At 51.9% G+C, this 16,513-nt stretch overlaps 2 protein-coding genes across 15 annotated transcripts in view; both read right to left on the reverse strand.

Moving 5' to 3' along the window:
• Window positions 1–653: 653 nt before the first annotated feature.
• Window positions 654–13,344, reverse strand: EBI3 (Epstein-Barr virus induced 3). The gene is made up of 5 exons (XM_003938814.3): window positions 12,397–13,344; window positions 10,073–10,205; window positions 8,097–8,275; window positions 4,778–4,935; window positions 654–1,859 (listed from the first exon to the last, which is right to left on the reverse strand). Exons 1-5 carry the CDS (start codon window positions 12,461–12,463, stop codon window positions 1,704–1,706), a joined length of 693 nt encoding a protein of 230 aa, XP_003938863.1. The 5' UTR covers window positions 12,464–13,344; the 3' UTR covers window positions 654–1,703.
• A 2,730-nt stretch (window positions 13,345–16,074) lies between these two features.
• Window positions 16,075–16,513, reverse strand: part of ANKRD24 (ankyrin repeat domain 24) — a 42,891-nt gene continuing 42,452 nt past the window's right edge. For all 14 annotated transcript variants that reach the window (XM_010349477.3, XM_074384783.1, XM_074384781.1 and 11 more), the window contains one exon: window positions 16,075–16,465. In XM_010349477.3, coding sequence (XP_010347779.1) covers window positions 16,388–16,465 — 78 coding nt within the window. In that variant the 3' untranslated portion in view covers window positions 16,075–16,387. The remainder of the gene's footprint in view (window positions 16,466–16,513) is intronic.

The raw sequence follows: 16,513 nt of genomic DNA on the forward strand, positions 1-16,513 counted from the left end.
CTGGAGGTCCTGGCCTCAAGCAATCCTCCTTCCTTGGCCTTACAAAGTGTTGGGATTACAGGCGTCAGCCACCGTGCCCAGCCCATTTTCATTTGTTTGATGAAGGATCTTTAATCTTTAAAGATCTCTGAGATTATTAATCTAATCACTCCTATGGAGTCCCTTTGGCTATGTTAGGCAAAATATTCATGAGTTCTGGAGACTGGGACATGGATGTCTTTGTGGAAGTGGGGAGTGTTACTCTACCTGCCACAAATGGAGTAGTCAGGGAAGGCTTCTAGGAGGAGGTAACTTTTGACCGGAGACCTGAGTGGAATCCACAGACAAACTCAAGGCTGTTTCTCTCTCCTTCAGGGCCTTGCTGCCTTCCTTGCCCACTGTTGAGTTAAATCTCCCCAGAGCCGCTCTCACCTTATTGGTGTATATCGTCAATGAGGCTGATGTCTGGGCAGGTTTGCAGGAAAGCGAACCTGAATGGATTCTACTGTCTCACTCCAGGCGGAACGCCCGCCACCCACCTTGGTATCCCTGGGCCTGTGATGTCCCCTGGTTCAGCCCTGATGCCATAGGAGTGGGGATCTGTGGTGTTTGTGTCCTTTGGGTCAGGGCTGAGTCCTCACTGGATCTCATCTAATCGAAGGGAGGAGTCTTCATTTCTTTTTTTTTTTTTTCCTGAGACAGAATCTCGCACTGTTGCCCCAGCTAGAGTGCAGTGGAGCAATCTCAGCTCACTGCAACCTCCTAGCAATTCTCCTGCCTCAGCCTCCCAAGTAGCTGGGATTACAGATGCTCACCACCATGCTCAGCTAATTTTTTGTATTTTCAGTAGAGACGGGGTTTCACTATGTTGGCCAGGCTGGTCTCAAACGCCTGACCTCGTGATCTGCCCGCTCAGCCACCCAAGTAGCAGGAATTATATAGGTACCTGCCACTGTGCCCGGCTAATTTTTGTATTTTCAGTAGAGCTGGGGTTCTACCATGTTGGCCAGGCTGGTCTTAATCTCCTGACCTCAAGTGATCTACCTGCCTTGGCCTCCCAAAGTGCTGGGATTACAGGTGTGAACCACTGTGCCTGGCTGGAATCTTCATTTCAAATAAGAATTTTTTGTTGTCGTTTTAAAAAAACAGGTGGGAGGATCGCTTGGGCCTTGCTCTGTTGCCCAGGCATCAAGGCAGTGGTGTGATCACAGCTCACTGCAGCCTAAACCTCCTGAGCTCAAGCGATCCTCCCCCTCAGCCTCTCGAGTAGCTGGCACTATGGGCTGGCAGCATCACACATGGCTAATTTATTTCACATTAATGTTTTAGAGACGGGGCTCACTATGTGGACTGGGCTGGCCTCGAGCCCCTGACCTCAAGCCATCCTCCCACCTTGACTTCCCAGTAACTGGGATCACAGGTGAGATCCACTGCGCCCAGCCCAACCACAAATTCTTTTCTATTTAAACAATAAAACATATCTCACAGTCACAGTTCAGTAAGCCCAACACAGTGGTAAAGGAGAGAGTATATCCCCGTTTCCCAGCTAGAGAAACGGAGGCTCAGAGGGTAAAGTCGGTCAACTGAGGTTGCCCAGCAGCTCAGAAGGAGCAAGCCGAGGATGCCAACCCAGGCTGGGCAGACCCCACCCACCCTCAAAACAGGTGTCCGGGGGCGTAAGGTGTCGAGGACCCCGGGTCCTGTTTGGGGGCAGCAGGAAGTCCTCACTGTTTGCTGGGGGTCATTGGGGTAGTGGCAGGGAGGCTCCAGTCACTCAATTCCCCGTAGTCTGTGAGGTCCTGAGCTGCCACTTGGATGTAGTACCTGGCTTGGGGCCGCACACCTCTGAGGATGAAGGACGTGGCTTCAATGGGCCCCACCTAGGGGAAGAGAGAGCGTGAGGTCACAGGTCACTGGAATGAGAAGATGGAGATGATCCACTGTGCACAGAACCACACAACGGAGCCTGCTGTCCTCCCTGCCCGCTGCAGGCTGCGATCCAGGACTCTGGCCCCAACTGTGCCACCCCACCCCAAATAGCATGATGGGCTCCTCCCAATCAGGGAGTGTCCCTGCCTGGCCCCTAGAGCCCCCTGTTTCATGAATCCTTCCTGGACCACACTAGCCCCGCAGATGTCTCACCTCTGAGAGACTTTGTTCATCAGGACACCCCTGGTCCCCTATAATCCTCCCCTTTCTCCTCCTCAGGACGAAACAGGACCTCTGGGATAGGACCCGATGCCTCCCTTTATCCCTGGTCTTACTATATTAACCATGTTTTTTTTTTTTTTTTTTTTTTTTTTTTTTTTGAGATGGAGTCTTGCTGTGTCACCGGGATGGAGTGCAGTGGTGCAATCTCAGCTCATTGCAACCTCCGCCTCCCAGGTTCAAGCAATTCTCCTGCCTCAGCCTCTGGAGAGGCAGGGATTACAGACAGGCTCCTGCCACCTGGCCCAGCGAATTTTCTATTTTTAGAAATAGAAAATTTCTAAAATTTTCTGACAGGGTCTGGAAGTGATGGGGTTTCACCTGAGGCTGCCTCAGCCTCCTGAGTAGCTGGGACTATAGGCCACCACACCCGGCTAATTTTCAGTATAGATGGGATTTTGCGATATTACCCAGGCTGGTCTCAAACTACTGAGCTCAGGTGATCCGCCTGCCTGGGCCTCCCAAAATGCTCGGACTACAGGTGTGAGCCACCACATCTGGCCAAAATTAGCCATTTTTAAATGCACAATTCCGGCCAGGCAGGGTGACTCATACCTATAATCCAGCACTTTGGGAGGTCAAGGTGGGACATTGCTTGAGTTCAGGAGCTGGAGATCAGCCTGGGTAATTTAGTGAGACTCCCATCTCTACAAAAAATTTAAAAATTAGTCAGGTGTGGTGGCACACACCTGTACCCCGAGTTACTCAGGAAGCTGAGGTGGGAGGATCGCTTGGGCCTGGAAGCTTGAGGCCGCGGTGAGCTGTGGTGGCACCATTGCCTTCCAGCCTGGGTGACAGAGAGAGACTCTGTCTCCTGACTGAAAGAAATTAAACAAAATAAAAAGCATGGTTTGGCTGGGTGCGGTGGCTCATGCCTGTAATTCCAGCACTTTGGGAGACTGAGACAGATCACGTGAGGTCAGAAGTTCAAGACCAGCCTGGCCAACGTGGTGAAACCCCGTCTCTATTAAAAATTTGAAAATTGGGCTGGGCCCAGTGGCTTACGCCTGTAATCCAGCACTTTGGGAGGCTGAGGTGGGCAGATCATGAAGTCAAGAGATCAAGACCATCCTGGCCAACATGGTGAAACCCTATGCTTAGTCTCTACTAAAAATACAAGAATTAGCTGGGCGTAATGGTGCATGCCTGTAGTCTCAGCTACTCGGGAGGCTGAAGCAGGAGAATCGCTTGAGCCTGGGAGGTGGAGGTTGCAGTGAGCCGAGATTGCGCCACTGCACTCCAGCCTGGTGACAGAGTGAGACTCCATCCCAAAAAACAAAGAAACAAACAAAAATTGACTCAGCATGGTGGCTCATGCCTGTAATCCCAACACTCTGAGAGGCCGAGGCAGCTGGATCATGAGGTCAGGAATTCTAGACCAGCCTGACCAACATGGTGACACCCCATCTCTACTAAAAATACAAAATTAGCCAGATGTGGTGATGCAGGGCTGTAATCCCAGCAACTCAGGAGGCCGAGGCAGCAGAATGGCTTGAACCTGGGAGGCAGAGGTTGCAGTGAGCTGAGATCACACTGCTGCACTCCAGCCTGGGAGACAGAGCAAGACTCCATCTCCAAAAAAGGAAAAAGCATTAGCCAGGTATGGCAGCAGGTGCGTGTAATCCCAGCTACTTGGGAGGCTGAGGTGGGAGGATTGCTGGAGCTTGGGAGGCAGAGGCTGCAGTTAGCCAAGACTGCCCCACTGCACTCCAGACTGAGCGACAGAGTAAGACTCTGTCTAAAAAAAAAAAAAAAAAAAAAAAAAAAAAAAAAAAAGCTGGGCACAGGGATTCATGCCTGTAATCTCAGCACTATGGGAGGCTGAGATGGGTGGATCACGAGGCCACGAGTTTGAGAACAGCCTAGGCAACATAGTGAAACCCTGTCTTACTAAAAAATACAAAAATTAGGCCAGGCACGGTGGCTCAGGCACGGTGGCTCATGCCTGTAATCCCAGTACTTTGGGAGGCCGAGGCAGGTGGATCATGAGGTCAAGAAATCGAGACCATCCTGGTCAACATGGTAAAACCCCGTCTCTACTAAAAATACAAAAAATCAGCTGGGCATGGTGGCGTGTGCCTGTAATCCCAGCTACTCAGGAAGCTGAGGCAGGAGAATTGCCTGAACCCAGGAGGCGGAGGCTGTAGTGAGCCGAGATTGCGCCATTGCACTCCAGCCTGGGTAACAAGAGTGAAACTCCGTCTCAAAAAAACAAAACAAAACAAAATAAAAATTAGCTGGGCATGGTGGTGGCACCTGCCTGTAGTCCCAGCTACTCTGGAGGCTGAGGCAGGAGAATCGCTTGAACCTGGGAGGCACAGGTTGCAGTCAAGATTGTGCCACTGCACTCCAGCCTGGGCGACAGAGTGAGACTGTGTTTCAAAACAACAGCAACAACAACAAAAAAAAGGTGTGCAAGTGCTCGTGTGAGTCCCTGCTTTCCATCCATTTAGGTAGAGGCCCAGGAATCAGATTGCTGGGCTGCTATTATTTAATGCACCCAGAATCCCAAGCACACCCGCTGCTCTTGGTGGGAGCCATTTCCTCTGCCAGACACCACCCTCCCCGGCCTCCCCCTCATCCTCCTCACCTGGTGGAAGCGGGCAGCTCCCTGACGCTTGTAACGGATCCAGTACTTGAGTGAGAAGATCTCCGGGAAGGGCCAGGATGGGGGTGGCTCCCACTGCACCTGTAGGCGGCGCCCAGCCAGGGGACTCAGGTGCACGCCTTCTGGAGGGTCAGGCTTGACTGATGGACAAGCAGGAAGCAGGGTCAGGGGACACAGCAAGTCCATTCATTCATTCACTCATTCATTCAACCAAAAAATATGTATTATACATTATATATAATAAATATATACTACATAATTGTATAATTATACATAATACTATATACAATATAATACATACATTATATTAATTATAATCATTATATTATAATCATTGTTATATATATACAATTACATAGAATTAATAATTATATAAATTACATAACATAATATACAAATATATTTATACATAAACATATATGTGTATATATATATGTTTTTGAGACAGAGTTTTGCTCTCGTTGCCCAGTCTGGAGTGCAGTGGTGTGATCTTGGCTCACTGCAACCTCTGCCTCCTGGGCTGAAGTGATTCTCCTGCCTCAGCCTCCCGAGTAGCTGGGACTACAGGCAACCACCACCATGCCCGGCTAATTTCTGTATATTTTTTTAAGATGGAGTCTCCCTGTGTCACCAGGCTGGAATGCAGGGGACGAGATCTCGGCTCACTGCAACCTCCACCTCCCAGGTTCAAGTAATTCCCCTGCCTCAGACTCCCGAGTAGCTGGGACTACAGGCATGCACCGCAACCACCTCTAGCTATTTTTTTTTTTTTTTTGAATTTTAGTGGAGACGGGGTTTTACCATTTTGGCTAGGATGGTTTCGATCTCCTGAATTCATGATCCACCTGCCTCGGCCCCCCAAAGTGCCGGGATTACAGGCGTGAACCACCCCGACCAGCCTTAATTTCTCTATTTTTAGTAGAGACAGGATTTCACCATGTTGGCCAGTCTGGTTTCAAACTCCTGGCCTCAAGTGATCCTCCTGCCTTGGCCTCCCAAAGTGCTGGCATTACAGGCGTGAGACACCATGCCCAGCTTAACCAACAAATATTGATTGAGAGTCTGTGCGCCTGGCACTGCCACAGAGCGGGGACAGAGCAGTGGCCTTAACTGACCTACTCCTGTCCTCGTGGAACTTACAATCTATCAGGGAGAAGGCAGGAAATAAGAAACAAATCTGGCCGGGCGCGGTGGCTCAAGCCTGTAATCCCAGCACTTTGGGAGGCCGAGGCAGGTGGATCACGAGGTCGAGAGATCGAGACCATCCTGGTCAACATGGTGAAACTCTGTCTCTACTAAAAATACAAAAAATTAGCTGGGCATGGTGGCGCATGCCTGTAATCCCAGCTACTCAGGAGGCTGAGGCAGGAGAATTGCCTGAACCCAGGAGGCAGAGATTGCGGTGAGCCGAGATCGCGCCATTGCACTCCAGCCTGGGTAACAAGAGCGAAACTCAATCTCAAAAAAAAAAAAAAAAAAAAAAAGAAACAAATCCATGGGTTACAGAGAATAGGGAAGGAAGCTGGGGAATGCAAGAATGGCAGTGGCTGCCATGTTTTGTTTATTTTGTTTTCTGAGACGGAGTCTCACTCTCTCACCCAGGCTGGAGTGCAGTGGCACAATCTCGGCTCACTGCAACCTCTGCCCCCCGGGTTCAAGTGATTCTCGTGCCTCAGCCTCCCGATTAGCTGGGATTACAGGCACCTGCCACCATGCCCAGCTAACTCTTGTATTTTTAGTAGAGACAGGCTTTCACCATGTTGGCCAGGGCGGTCTCAAGCTCCTGACCTCAGGTGATCTGCTTGCCTCAGCCTCCTGAGGTGCTGGGATTACAGGTGTGAGGCACCGCACCTGGCCTCATGCCTCTTGAGTAGACACCTAGCAGTGGAATTGCCAGGTTATGTGGCAACTCCATGTTTAACTCTGAGGGTTTGCCAGACAAGCTGCTTTTACTAACCAGCAGCAGTGCGTGATGGCTTGCGATTTTTTTTCTTTTCTTTTTTCTTTAAAGACAGGGTCTCTAGAACTTGATCAAGACAGTTGCAGGTGGACCAAGAAAAAAACAAACAAAAAAGACAGGGTCTCACTCTGTCCCCCAGACTGAAATTCAGTGCAGTCTCAATTTCCTGGGCTCCAGTGATCCTCCTGCCTCCTCAGCCTCCCAAGTAGCTAGGACTACAGGCATGTGCCACCACACCTGGCCAGTTTTTGTACCTTTTTTTTTTTAATTACTATTTTTGTGGAGATGGGGGCGGGGTCTAACTATGTTCCCCAGGCTGGTCTCAAACTCCTGGGCTCAAGCAATCTATCCCCTTCCTCAGCCTCCCAAAGTGCTCGGATTACAAGCGTGAGCCACTGAGCCTAGCCAGGGGGTGCAGTTTGTAATAATCTGCTCAGGAGAGGCCTCACTGAGGAGGTGATGTATGCACAGAGACCTGAAGGAGGTGAGGGAGTAAGTCATGGGGACATTTTGGGGAGTGTGTTCCAGGCAGAAGCCACCACCCCTGCAAAGGCCCTGGGGCAGGACCGTGCCTGGCATAGAGGAACATTGAGGAAGCCCATGTGGCTAGAGCAGAGAGAGCAATGGGGAGAATGGGGGGAGGGGAGGGCGTGGAGGAGACAGGGCAGGTTATGCAGGGCCTGTTGGGCCTGTTGGGCAGTAGGAAGGACTAGGGCTTTGACCTCAAGGCAGATGGGAGCCATGGCGGGCTGCAGGCAGAGGGACGGGCCCTGACTGAGGTGCTTACAGGGGCCCTCTGGTGGCTGCTGTGGGAAGGACAGATTGTGGGGGCCAGGGATGGAGCCAGGGCTCAGGATGCGGGGGAATCCAGCTGGCAAAGATCCATGTAGTGGCAGAGGAGGAGGAAGGAGGGGTCAGATTTTTTTTTTTTTTTTTTTTTGAGACGGAGTTTCGCTCTTGTTACCCAGGCTGGAGTGCAATGGTGCGATCTCGGCTCACCGCAACCTCCGCCTCCTGGGTTCAGGCAATTTTCCTGCCTCAGCCTCCTGAGTAGCTGGGATTACAGGCACGCGCCACCATGCCCAGCTGATTTTTTGTATTTTTAGTAGAGACGGGGTTTCACCATGTTGACCAGGATGGTCTCAATCTCTTGACCTCGTGATCCACCCTCCTCGGCCTCCCAAAGTGCTGGGATTACAGGCGTGAGCCACCGAGCCCAGCCAGATTTTTGCTGAAGTGTGAAGGTGTAGCCGCAGGACTGGAGGACAGATGGGAAGTGGGGCAGTGGGGTGGAGCAGGAAGGAGCTGGCAGCCCCCACCCCCGCCCCCGCCCCCACTCACTGATGTGCTCCACTATGAAAGGCAGGAAGCTGCTGCAGGAGCCCCAGGGGTGGACAGCGGTGACATTCAGCACGTAGGGCGCCGTGGAGAACAGCTGGACATCCGCAATGGTGCAGCTGGTGGCCGCTGGCGTCCGCTGCAGGCAGGGCCAGCTGTGGCCCCAGGCAGCCATGCCGAGCCTGCACAGGGTAGGGCAGGCTAAGTGCCTCAGGGAGCACCTGTGGCCTCAGCATCTCCTGCTGCCGGGCCTGACCCAAGACCCCAGGGAGAGGCAGGAACAGGCAGGGCAGCAGGTGGGGATCCCGAGGTGTGGTCCTGGTGGTGGCTGTGCCACCCCTTCCCCAGGGGGCGGGATATGGACCCCAACATCACAGAGTGCCTGATGGCTCAGGTCGGGGATTACAACCCCAGCTAGATGCTAGGGTCCTGGATTCTAAATGTTTCTGGGATGTCAGCATTCCAACATTCAATGAATGAATGACAGGGTCTCCCTCTGGCACTCAGGCTGGAGTGCAGTGGCACTATCCTACCTTACCATAGCCTTGAACTCCTGGCTCAAGGGATCTTTGCGTCTCAGCCTCCAGAGCAGTTGAGACTAAGGCGAGCCTCCCCACTCCTGGCTAATTTGTAAATTTTTTTTTCTAGAGACGGGGTCCCAGTATGTTGGCCCAGGCTGGTCTCAAGCTTCTAGGCTCAAGTGATCCTTTCACCTTGGTCTCCCAAGTAGCTGGGACTACGGATGTTTGCCATCACATCTGGATAATTTTTTTGATTTTTAGTAGAAACAGGATATTGCTATGCTGCCCAGGCTGGTCTCAAACTCCTGGGCCGAAGTGATCCTCCTACCTCAGCCTCCAGAGTAGCTGGGACTACAGGCAAGTACCAACACTCCCAGCTAATTTTTAAAATTTTTATAGAGATGGGGGTCTCATTATGTTGCCCAACTGGGCCTCAAACTCCTGACGTCAAGCGATCTTCCCTGCTCAGTCTCCCAAAGCCCTGTGATTATAGGCATGCGCCACTGTGCCCAGCCCAGGAAGCTGTTTTTTTTTTTTTTTTGAGATGGAGTCTCACTGTTTCCCAAGCTGGAGTGCGGTGGTGCCATCTTGGCCCACCGCAACCTCTGCCTCCTGGTTTCAAGCAATTCTCCTGCCTCAGCCACCTGAGTAGCTGGGATTACAGGTGCCCACCACCATGCCCCGCTAATTTTTTTGTATTTTTAGTGGAGATGGGGTTTTCACCATGCTGGCCAGGCTGGTTTCGAACTCCTGACCTCAAGTGATCCACCCACCTAGGCCTATAATCCAACCTCCCCCCCGCCCCCATCTAGCAGGGATTATAGACGTGAGCCACTACACCCAGTCAATTTTTTTTTTTTTTTTTTCGAGATGGAGTTTCACTCGTTACCCAGGCTGGAGTGCAATGGCGCGATCTCGGCTCACCGCAACCTCCGCCTCCTGGGTTTAAGCAATTCTCCTGCCTCAGCCTCCAGAGTAGCTGGGATTACAGGCACGCGACACCATGCCCTGCTAATTTTTTGTATTTTTGGTAGAGATGGGGTTTCACCATGTTGACCAGGATGGTCTCGATCTCTTGACCTCGTGATCCACCCGCCTCGGCCTCCCAAAGTGCTGGGATTACAGGCTTGAGCCACCACGCCTGGCCCTACACTCAGTCAATTTTTTAAATTGTTTGTAGAGACAGGGTCTCATTATGTTGCCCAAGCTGATCTCAAATTCCTGACCTCAAGCAATCTACCCTCCTCAGCCTCCCAAAGCACTGGGATTACAGGCATGCGCCCCTGTGCCCAGCCCAGGAAGTGTATTTCTGTTGGACAGGGCTGCCCTAGAATTCCATAGGCCTGGGTTTCAGAATATCTGGGTTTCCAATTTTCCTGATCCAGGGCTCTCGGGGCCAGAGTTCTGGGCTCTCCAGGAAGTCCAGTGTCCCCAGGGTCCCCTTCCAGGCTCTCTGACCTGTACGTGGCAATGAATGACACGGGCCTGGTGGAGTTTGGAGCAGGCGGCAGGGTCCAGGAGCAATCCACAGCGATCGGGTACCGAGGGGCTCGGCATTGCACCTGGGGTAAGGTCGGAGCTGCCGGGGGCCCTGGAAAAGGACAGAAAGAGTGAGCTTCTGGTTTACCCCAGATTGTCACAGCCTTCCCGTGCGCTGGGCTCCTGACGTGTTGCCAGCCAGCACCAGGCACATGGCAGGTGCCTCATAAAGGCTTGTGGAATAAAATAAATAGGTACGTGGACAAAACGCATCAATGTCATCTTTTATCTCCACTACAATGCATCAAGGTGAGAACTATTAGCCTATTTTCCAGATATGGAAGCTGAATCTACAGAGAGGAACTTGGGTAAGAGGGAGAGGTTTCACCGTGTTCTCCTTTTTGCAATTTTTTTTTTTTTTTAGAGGGAGTCTTGCCCACTCGCCTAGGCTGAAGTGCATTGGCATGATCTGAGCTCACTGTAACCTCCGCCCCCAGGGTTCAAATGATTCTTACTCTCCCAACTTTTTGGGATTACAGGTGTGCACCGCCATGCTCCACTGATTTTTGTATTTTTAGTAGAGATGGGTTTTTGCCATGTTGGCTAGGCTGGCCTCAAAGTCCTGACCTCAGGTGATCTACCTCCCTTGGCCTCCCAAAGTACGAGGATTACAGGTGTGAGCCACCAAACCTGGCCTATAATTTTTTTGTTTTTTGTTTTTGGAGACCAGGTATCCCACTCTGTCACCCAGGCTGGAGTGCAGTGGCACAATCCTAGCTCACTGCAGCCTCCAATTCCTGGGCTCAAGTGATCCTCCCACCTTAGCCTCCCAGTTAGCTGGGACTATAGGCATGTGCCACCACACCTAGATAATTTTTAAATTTTTAAATTTTTTTTTTTTTTTGAGCCAAAGCTTCACTCCTGTTTCTTTTTTTTTTTTTTTTTTTTTTTGAGACGGAGTTTCGCTCTTGTTACCCAGGCTGGAGTGCAATGGCGCGATCTCGGCTCACCGCAACCTCCGCCTCCTGGGTTCAGGCAATTCTCCTGCCTCAGCCTCCTGAGTAGCTGGGATTACAGGCACGCACCACCATGCCCAGCTATTTTTTTTGTATTTTTAGTAGAGACGGGGTTTCACTATGTTGACCAGGATGGTCTCGATCTCTTGACCTTGTGATCCACCCGCCTTGGCCTCCCAAAGTGCTGGGATTACAGGCTTGAGCCACCGCGCCCGGCTCACTCCTGTTTCTTATGCTGGAGTATAATGGTGTTATCTCGGCTCACTGAAACCTCCGCCTCCTGGGTTCAAGTGATTCTCCTGTCTCAGCCTCCCAAGTAGCTGGGATTACAGGTGCCTGCCACCATAACCAGCTAATTTTTTGTATTTTTAGTAGAGATGGGTTTTACCATATTGGCTAGGCTGGTCTCGAACTCCTGACCTCAGGTGATCCACCTGCCTCAGCCTCCCAAAGTGCAGGGATTACAGGTGTGAGCCACCATGCCAGGCCCAATTTTTAAATTTTTTGTACAGATTGGGGGAGCAAGTCTCACTGTATTGCCCAGGCTGGTCTCAAATTTCAGGCCTCAAGCAATCCTCATGCCTTGGCCTCCCAAAGTGCTGGAATTACAGGCGTGAGCCACCATGCCCTGCTGTAACCATTTTGTCTTCAAGGACATGGAAATGTTCTCTAGTCCAAAATGAATGGGTGTCAGCCGGGCTCAGTGTCTCATGCCTATAATCCCAGCACTTTGGAAAGCTGAGGCAGGTGGACCACCTGTGGTCAGGAGTTCAAGACCAGCCTGGCCAACATGGTGAATCTCCCATCTCTACTAAAAATACAAAAATTAGCCAGGCGTCGTGGTGGGTGCCTGTAATCCCAGCTACTTGGGAGGCTGAGGCAGGAGAATCTTGCTTGAACCCAGGAGGCAGAGGTTGCAGTGAGCTGAGATCATGCCACTTGCACTCCCGCCTGGGCAAAAGAGCGAGACTGTCTCAAAACACAAAAACAAAAACAAAAAGAAGCAAAATGAATGAGTGTGACCCGAATGCCCATCTACGTCTACCTAGGTGTAGAGATATCTTTAAGCTGTGACTGCCAGTCCCTGTCACCCACAAGGTGACATTCTTCCACCCACAATGTGGCACTCTTCCTCCCTGTGCCTCAGTTTCCCCATCTGTACAATGGGCGCGTAACCCCATCCCACCAGTGGGCACACAGGAGGTGTGTGAGTTCCCACTCCAGACACCATCCAAGATCATGTCCCTCTGTGGGGGCCCCCCCGCCAGCCCTCCAGGGATGACATACCTTCCCTTCCACTGCAGGATGGGCAGCTGGCCCAGAGCACAAGGGCCAGGAGAAGCGGTGGGGTCATGACTGCGGCCAGCTCTGCTCTCAGCAGCTGGGGTGGCGACGTCCTGGGAGACTTGAGAGGGGAGGCGAGGGCTTGGGACGTGCCCCGGGGAAGCCCAGCCCAGAGTCAAGGCCCCCCTTCGCCTTCCTTCCATCTGACTCACTGGCAGGGCACGTAGGGCTGCTAGGGAGATGAGTTAGGATGCGGGGGAGCCCCAGCCCCAGCCCCCTGGGGAATGCAGGCCACCCCTGTGCGGAAGGCCCCGAGGGTGGGGGCAGGGAAGGAGGCTGCGAAAGGGAGAAGTGGAGACCTGCTGGCTTTTCCCAGCACAGCAAGTCCTGCCTGCCTTCCTTCCGCTGCCCTGACGGGCAGGAAAGGGGAAACCCCAGGCAGGCAGGCAGGGGCTCGGGGGCGTGGAGGGAGACAGAGGCGAAGACAGGAGAGAGAGACACACAGAGAGAGGAGGGAGGCAGAGAGGAGAGAATATAGAGATACATAGACAGGGAGATGACAGAGACAGAGGGAGATACAGATGAGACAGGCAGAGACACAGATGAGAGGAGGAGGACGCAGAGAGGCAGGGAGATGATAGAGACAGGGAGACAACAGACAGAGACACATAGAGAGACAGAGATAAGAGAGGCAGAGAGACAGAAATGAGAGGAGGAGGACACAGAGAGAGACAGGGAGATGATGGAAGCAGAGACAGAGAGAGACACAGAGAGAGAGGGACAGAGGAATAAAGACAGAGGAACCGAGATAAGAGAGGAAGACAGAGAAAGTGAGACAGAGATGGGAGGATGAGAGAGACAGAGATGAGAGAGGAGGATAGACAGAGATAGAGAGACAGCAGGGTGCAGGGGCTCATGCCTATAATCCCAGCACTTTGGGAGGCCAAAGCGGATCACCTGAGGTCAGGAGTTAGAGACCCTCCTGGCCAACACGGTGAATCATCTTTGCTACTAAAAATTCAAATATGGGCCGGGCGCGGTGGCTCAAGCCTGTAATCCCAGCACTTTGGGAGGCCGAGGCGGGTGGATCACGAGGTCAAGAGATCGAGACCAGCCTGGTCAACATGGTGAAACCCCGTCTCTACTAAAAAAAAATACAAAAAATTAGCTGGGCATGGTGGCGTGTGCCTGTAATCCCAGCTACTCAGGAGGCTGAGGCAGGAGAATTGCCTGAACCCAGGAGGCGGAGGTTGCGGTGAGCCAAGATCGTGCCATTGCACTCCAGCCTGGGTTAACAAGAGCGAAACTCCGTCTCAAAAAAAAAAAAAAAAAAAAAAAAAAAAAAAAAAAAAAAAAAATTCAAATATTAGCTGGGCGTGGTGGCAGGTGACTGGGGCTGAGGCAAGAGAATTGCATGACCCTGGGAGGCAAAGGTTGCTGTAAGCTAAGATCATGCCATTGCGCTCCAGCCTGGGTGATAAGGTGAGACTGTCTCAAAAAAAAAAAAAAAAAAAAAAGACAGATGGGGAGATGACAGAGACAGAGAAAGAGAGACACACAGAAAGACAAAAACAAGAGAGGAAGACAGAGAGATACAGGGAGATCAGAGACACAGAGAGATAAGAGAAGACAGATAGAGAAGATAGACAGAGATGGAGCAAAAAAGAGACACAGAGACAGAGGTGAGAGAGGAGGAAGGCACAAACAGAGATAAAGGGAGACAGAGAGACAAAAACAGCAAGGGAGACAGAGATGGAGACCAGGAGATAGAGACAGGGAGAGAGAAGGAAAAGAGACAGAGACATGGAAAGAGACAGACAGACACAGGCGCGCAGGCCTGGGGAGGCAGCTGCCACCGCACATGTCCCAGCCATCGGGATGCCTGGGAGCAAGGAAACCCCCAGAGGCAGGCTGGACAAGCTCGGGGATCCCCACTCCCACTCCCACCTCCCCTTCATTTGCTAAGAAATGCCAAGAAACCCATGGGGATTTTGGGGGATTTGCCAAGGGGCAGGGAGAGGCTGGAGGCAGGGGCCTCCCACCATGGCCAGGTTTAGGATTTAGGAAAGTGTCTTTCTTTTTTTTTCCTTTTTTAGAGGCAGGGTCTTGTGCGCCATCGCCCAGGCTGGAGTGCAGTGGTGCGATCATGACTTACTGCAGCCTCTAACTGCAGGGCTCAAGTGATCCTCCCTCCTCAGCCTCTTGAGTAGCTGGGACCACAGGTGCGTGCCACCATGCCCAGCTAATTTCTGTATTTTTGGTAGAGATGGGGTTTCTCCATGTTGCCCAGGCTGGTCTTCAACTCTTGGGCTCAAGCGATCCTCCCACCTTGGCCTCCCAAAATGTTGGGGTTACAGGGGTGAGCCACCATATCCAGTCAATCCTGCCTTTCTTTAACATTTCCATATTTAGTTCATCATGCTCTTTTTTGCACCCATTTTGCCTTTTTGAAATGTTGCATTAAGATGGAGTTTATCCAAAGGCTGGGCACAGTGGCTCACGCCTGTAATCCCAGCCCTTTGGGAGGCCGAGGTGGGTGGATCACCTGAAGTCAGCAGTTAGAGACCATCTGGCCAACATGGTTAAAACCCTGTCTCTACTAAAAATACAAAAATGAGCCAAGCATGGTGGTACATGCCTGTAATTCCAGCTACTCGTGAGGCTGAGGCAGCAGAATCATCTGAAACTGGGAGCAGAGGTTGCAGTGAGCCGAGATTGTGCCATTGCACTCCAGCCTATGGAAAAAAGTGAAACTCTGTCTCAAAAATAAGAAAAAAGAAAAAGAAATAAAGGCTGAGTGATGTGGCTCACGCCTGTCATCCCAGCATTTTGGGAGGCTGAGGCACGCAGATCACCTGAGGCCAGGAGTTCGAGACCAGCCTGGCCAACATCTCTACTAAAAATGCAAAAAAATTAGCCAGGCATGGTGGCAGGCGCCTATAATTCCAGCTACTTGGGAGGCTGAGGCAGTGAGCCAGGGAGGCGGAGGCTGCAGTGAGCCATCTAGTCACTGAACTCTAACCTGGGCAACAAGAGCAAAACTCCATCTCAAAAAAAAAAAAAAAAAAAATTAGCCAGGCATGGTGCTGGTCACCTGTAAGTCCCAGCTACTTGGGAGGCTGGGGTGGGAGAATCACAGGAACCCGGGTGGCAGAGGTTGTAGTGAGCCAAGATTGTACCACTGCACTCCAGCCTGGGTGACAGAGCAAGACTCCACATTAGGCCGGGCGCGGTGGCTCAAGCCTGTAATCCCAGCACTTTGGGAGGCCGAGGCGGGTAGATCACGAGGTCGAGAGATCAAGACCATCCTGGTCATCATGGTGAAACCCCATCTCTACTAAAAATACAAAAAATTAGCTGAGCATGGTGGCACGTGCTTGTAATCCCAGCTACTCAGGAGGCTGAGGCAGGAGAATTGCTTGAACCCAGGAGGCGGAGGTTGCAGTGAGCCAAGATCGCGCCATTGCACTCCAGCCTGGGTAACAAGAGTGAAACTCCGTCTCAAAAAAAAAAAAAAAAAAAAAAAGACTCCACATTTAAAAAAAAAAAAAAAAAGATTGAGTTTATCTCGAATGCTGATTTGCTGGATGGGGCAGAGGGAGGGGGCATGAGTGCTTCATTTTCTGGGCGACCATTCCACTCCCAGCAGCAGAAGCCCAGCAACCACACCACACACCTTGGTCCTGTGCAAAGAATGCCTTTATTCCCGGGCTGGCATCTGGATGTGGAGGACACAGGGACTCACAGATTATCTGGTGGAAGAGGAGGGGCAGTCACGCCCTGGGTCCAGACTGACCAGTGCGTGCGTGCAGAGACCAGGTGGGGTGACGGAGCCAGCTGGGGATGGTGGAGCGGGGATCCAGGCTGGCCTCCAAGTGCATGGGCCTCGATGGGGCCGGGTGAAACCAAGTGAAGCTGGTCTGCAAGGGGACTGCAGTGGGGGGTGAGGTCCCTGCATGGGTGTGGTCAGTGTGGCCACTGGGCCCGGCCTTTCTCAGCGGCCCTGAGCCTGGAGTCTCTGCATCTGCAGAATCTGGCTGAGAATCTGCTGCACGTCTTCATCCATCTGGCCCTAGGATGCGGGGAATAGAGGGAGACCCTGAGTGCACCCCCAGCAGCT

The sequence above is a fragment of the Saimiri boliviensis genome, chromosome 14 (assembly GCF_048565385.1).
Source record: "Saimiri boliviensis isolate mSaiBol1 chromosome 14, mSaiBol1.pri, whole genome shotgun sequence".
NCBI classification, from domain to species: domain Eukaryota; kingdom Metazoa; phylum Chordata; class Mammalia; order Primates; family Cebidae; genus Saimiri; species Saimiri boliviensis.

What these genes read in the sequence shown, in the direction of transcription:
- EBI3 (XM_003938814.3), bottom strand. Translation starts at nt 12,463, where the DNA reads ATGACCCCACCGCTTCTCCTGGCCCTTGTGCTCTGGGCCAGCTGCCCA. An exon ending in TCATTCATTGCCACGTACAG is followed by an intron (nt 8,276 to 10,072) that starts GTCAGAGAGCCT and finishes TACCCTGTGCAG; the next exon opens with GCTCGGCATGGCTGCCTGGG. An exon ending in TTTCATAGTGGAGCACATCA is followed by an intron (nt 4,936 to 8,096) that starts GTGAGTGGGGGC and finishes CTTGTCCATCAG; the next exon opens with TCAAGCCTGACCCTCCAGAA.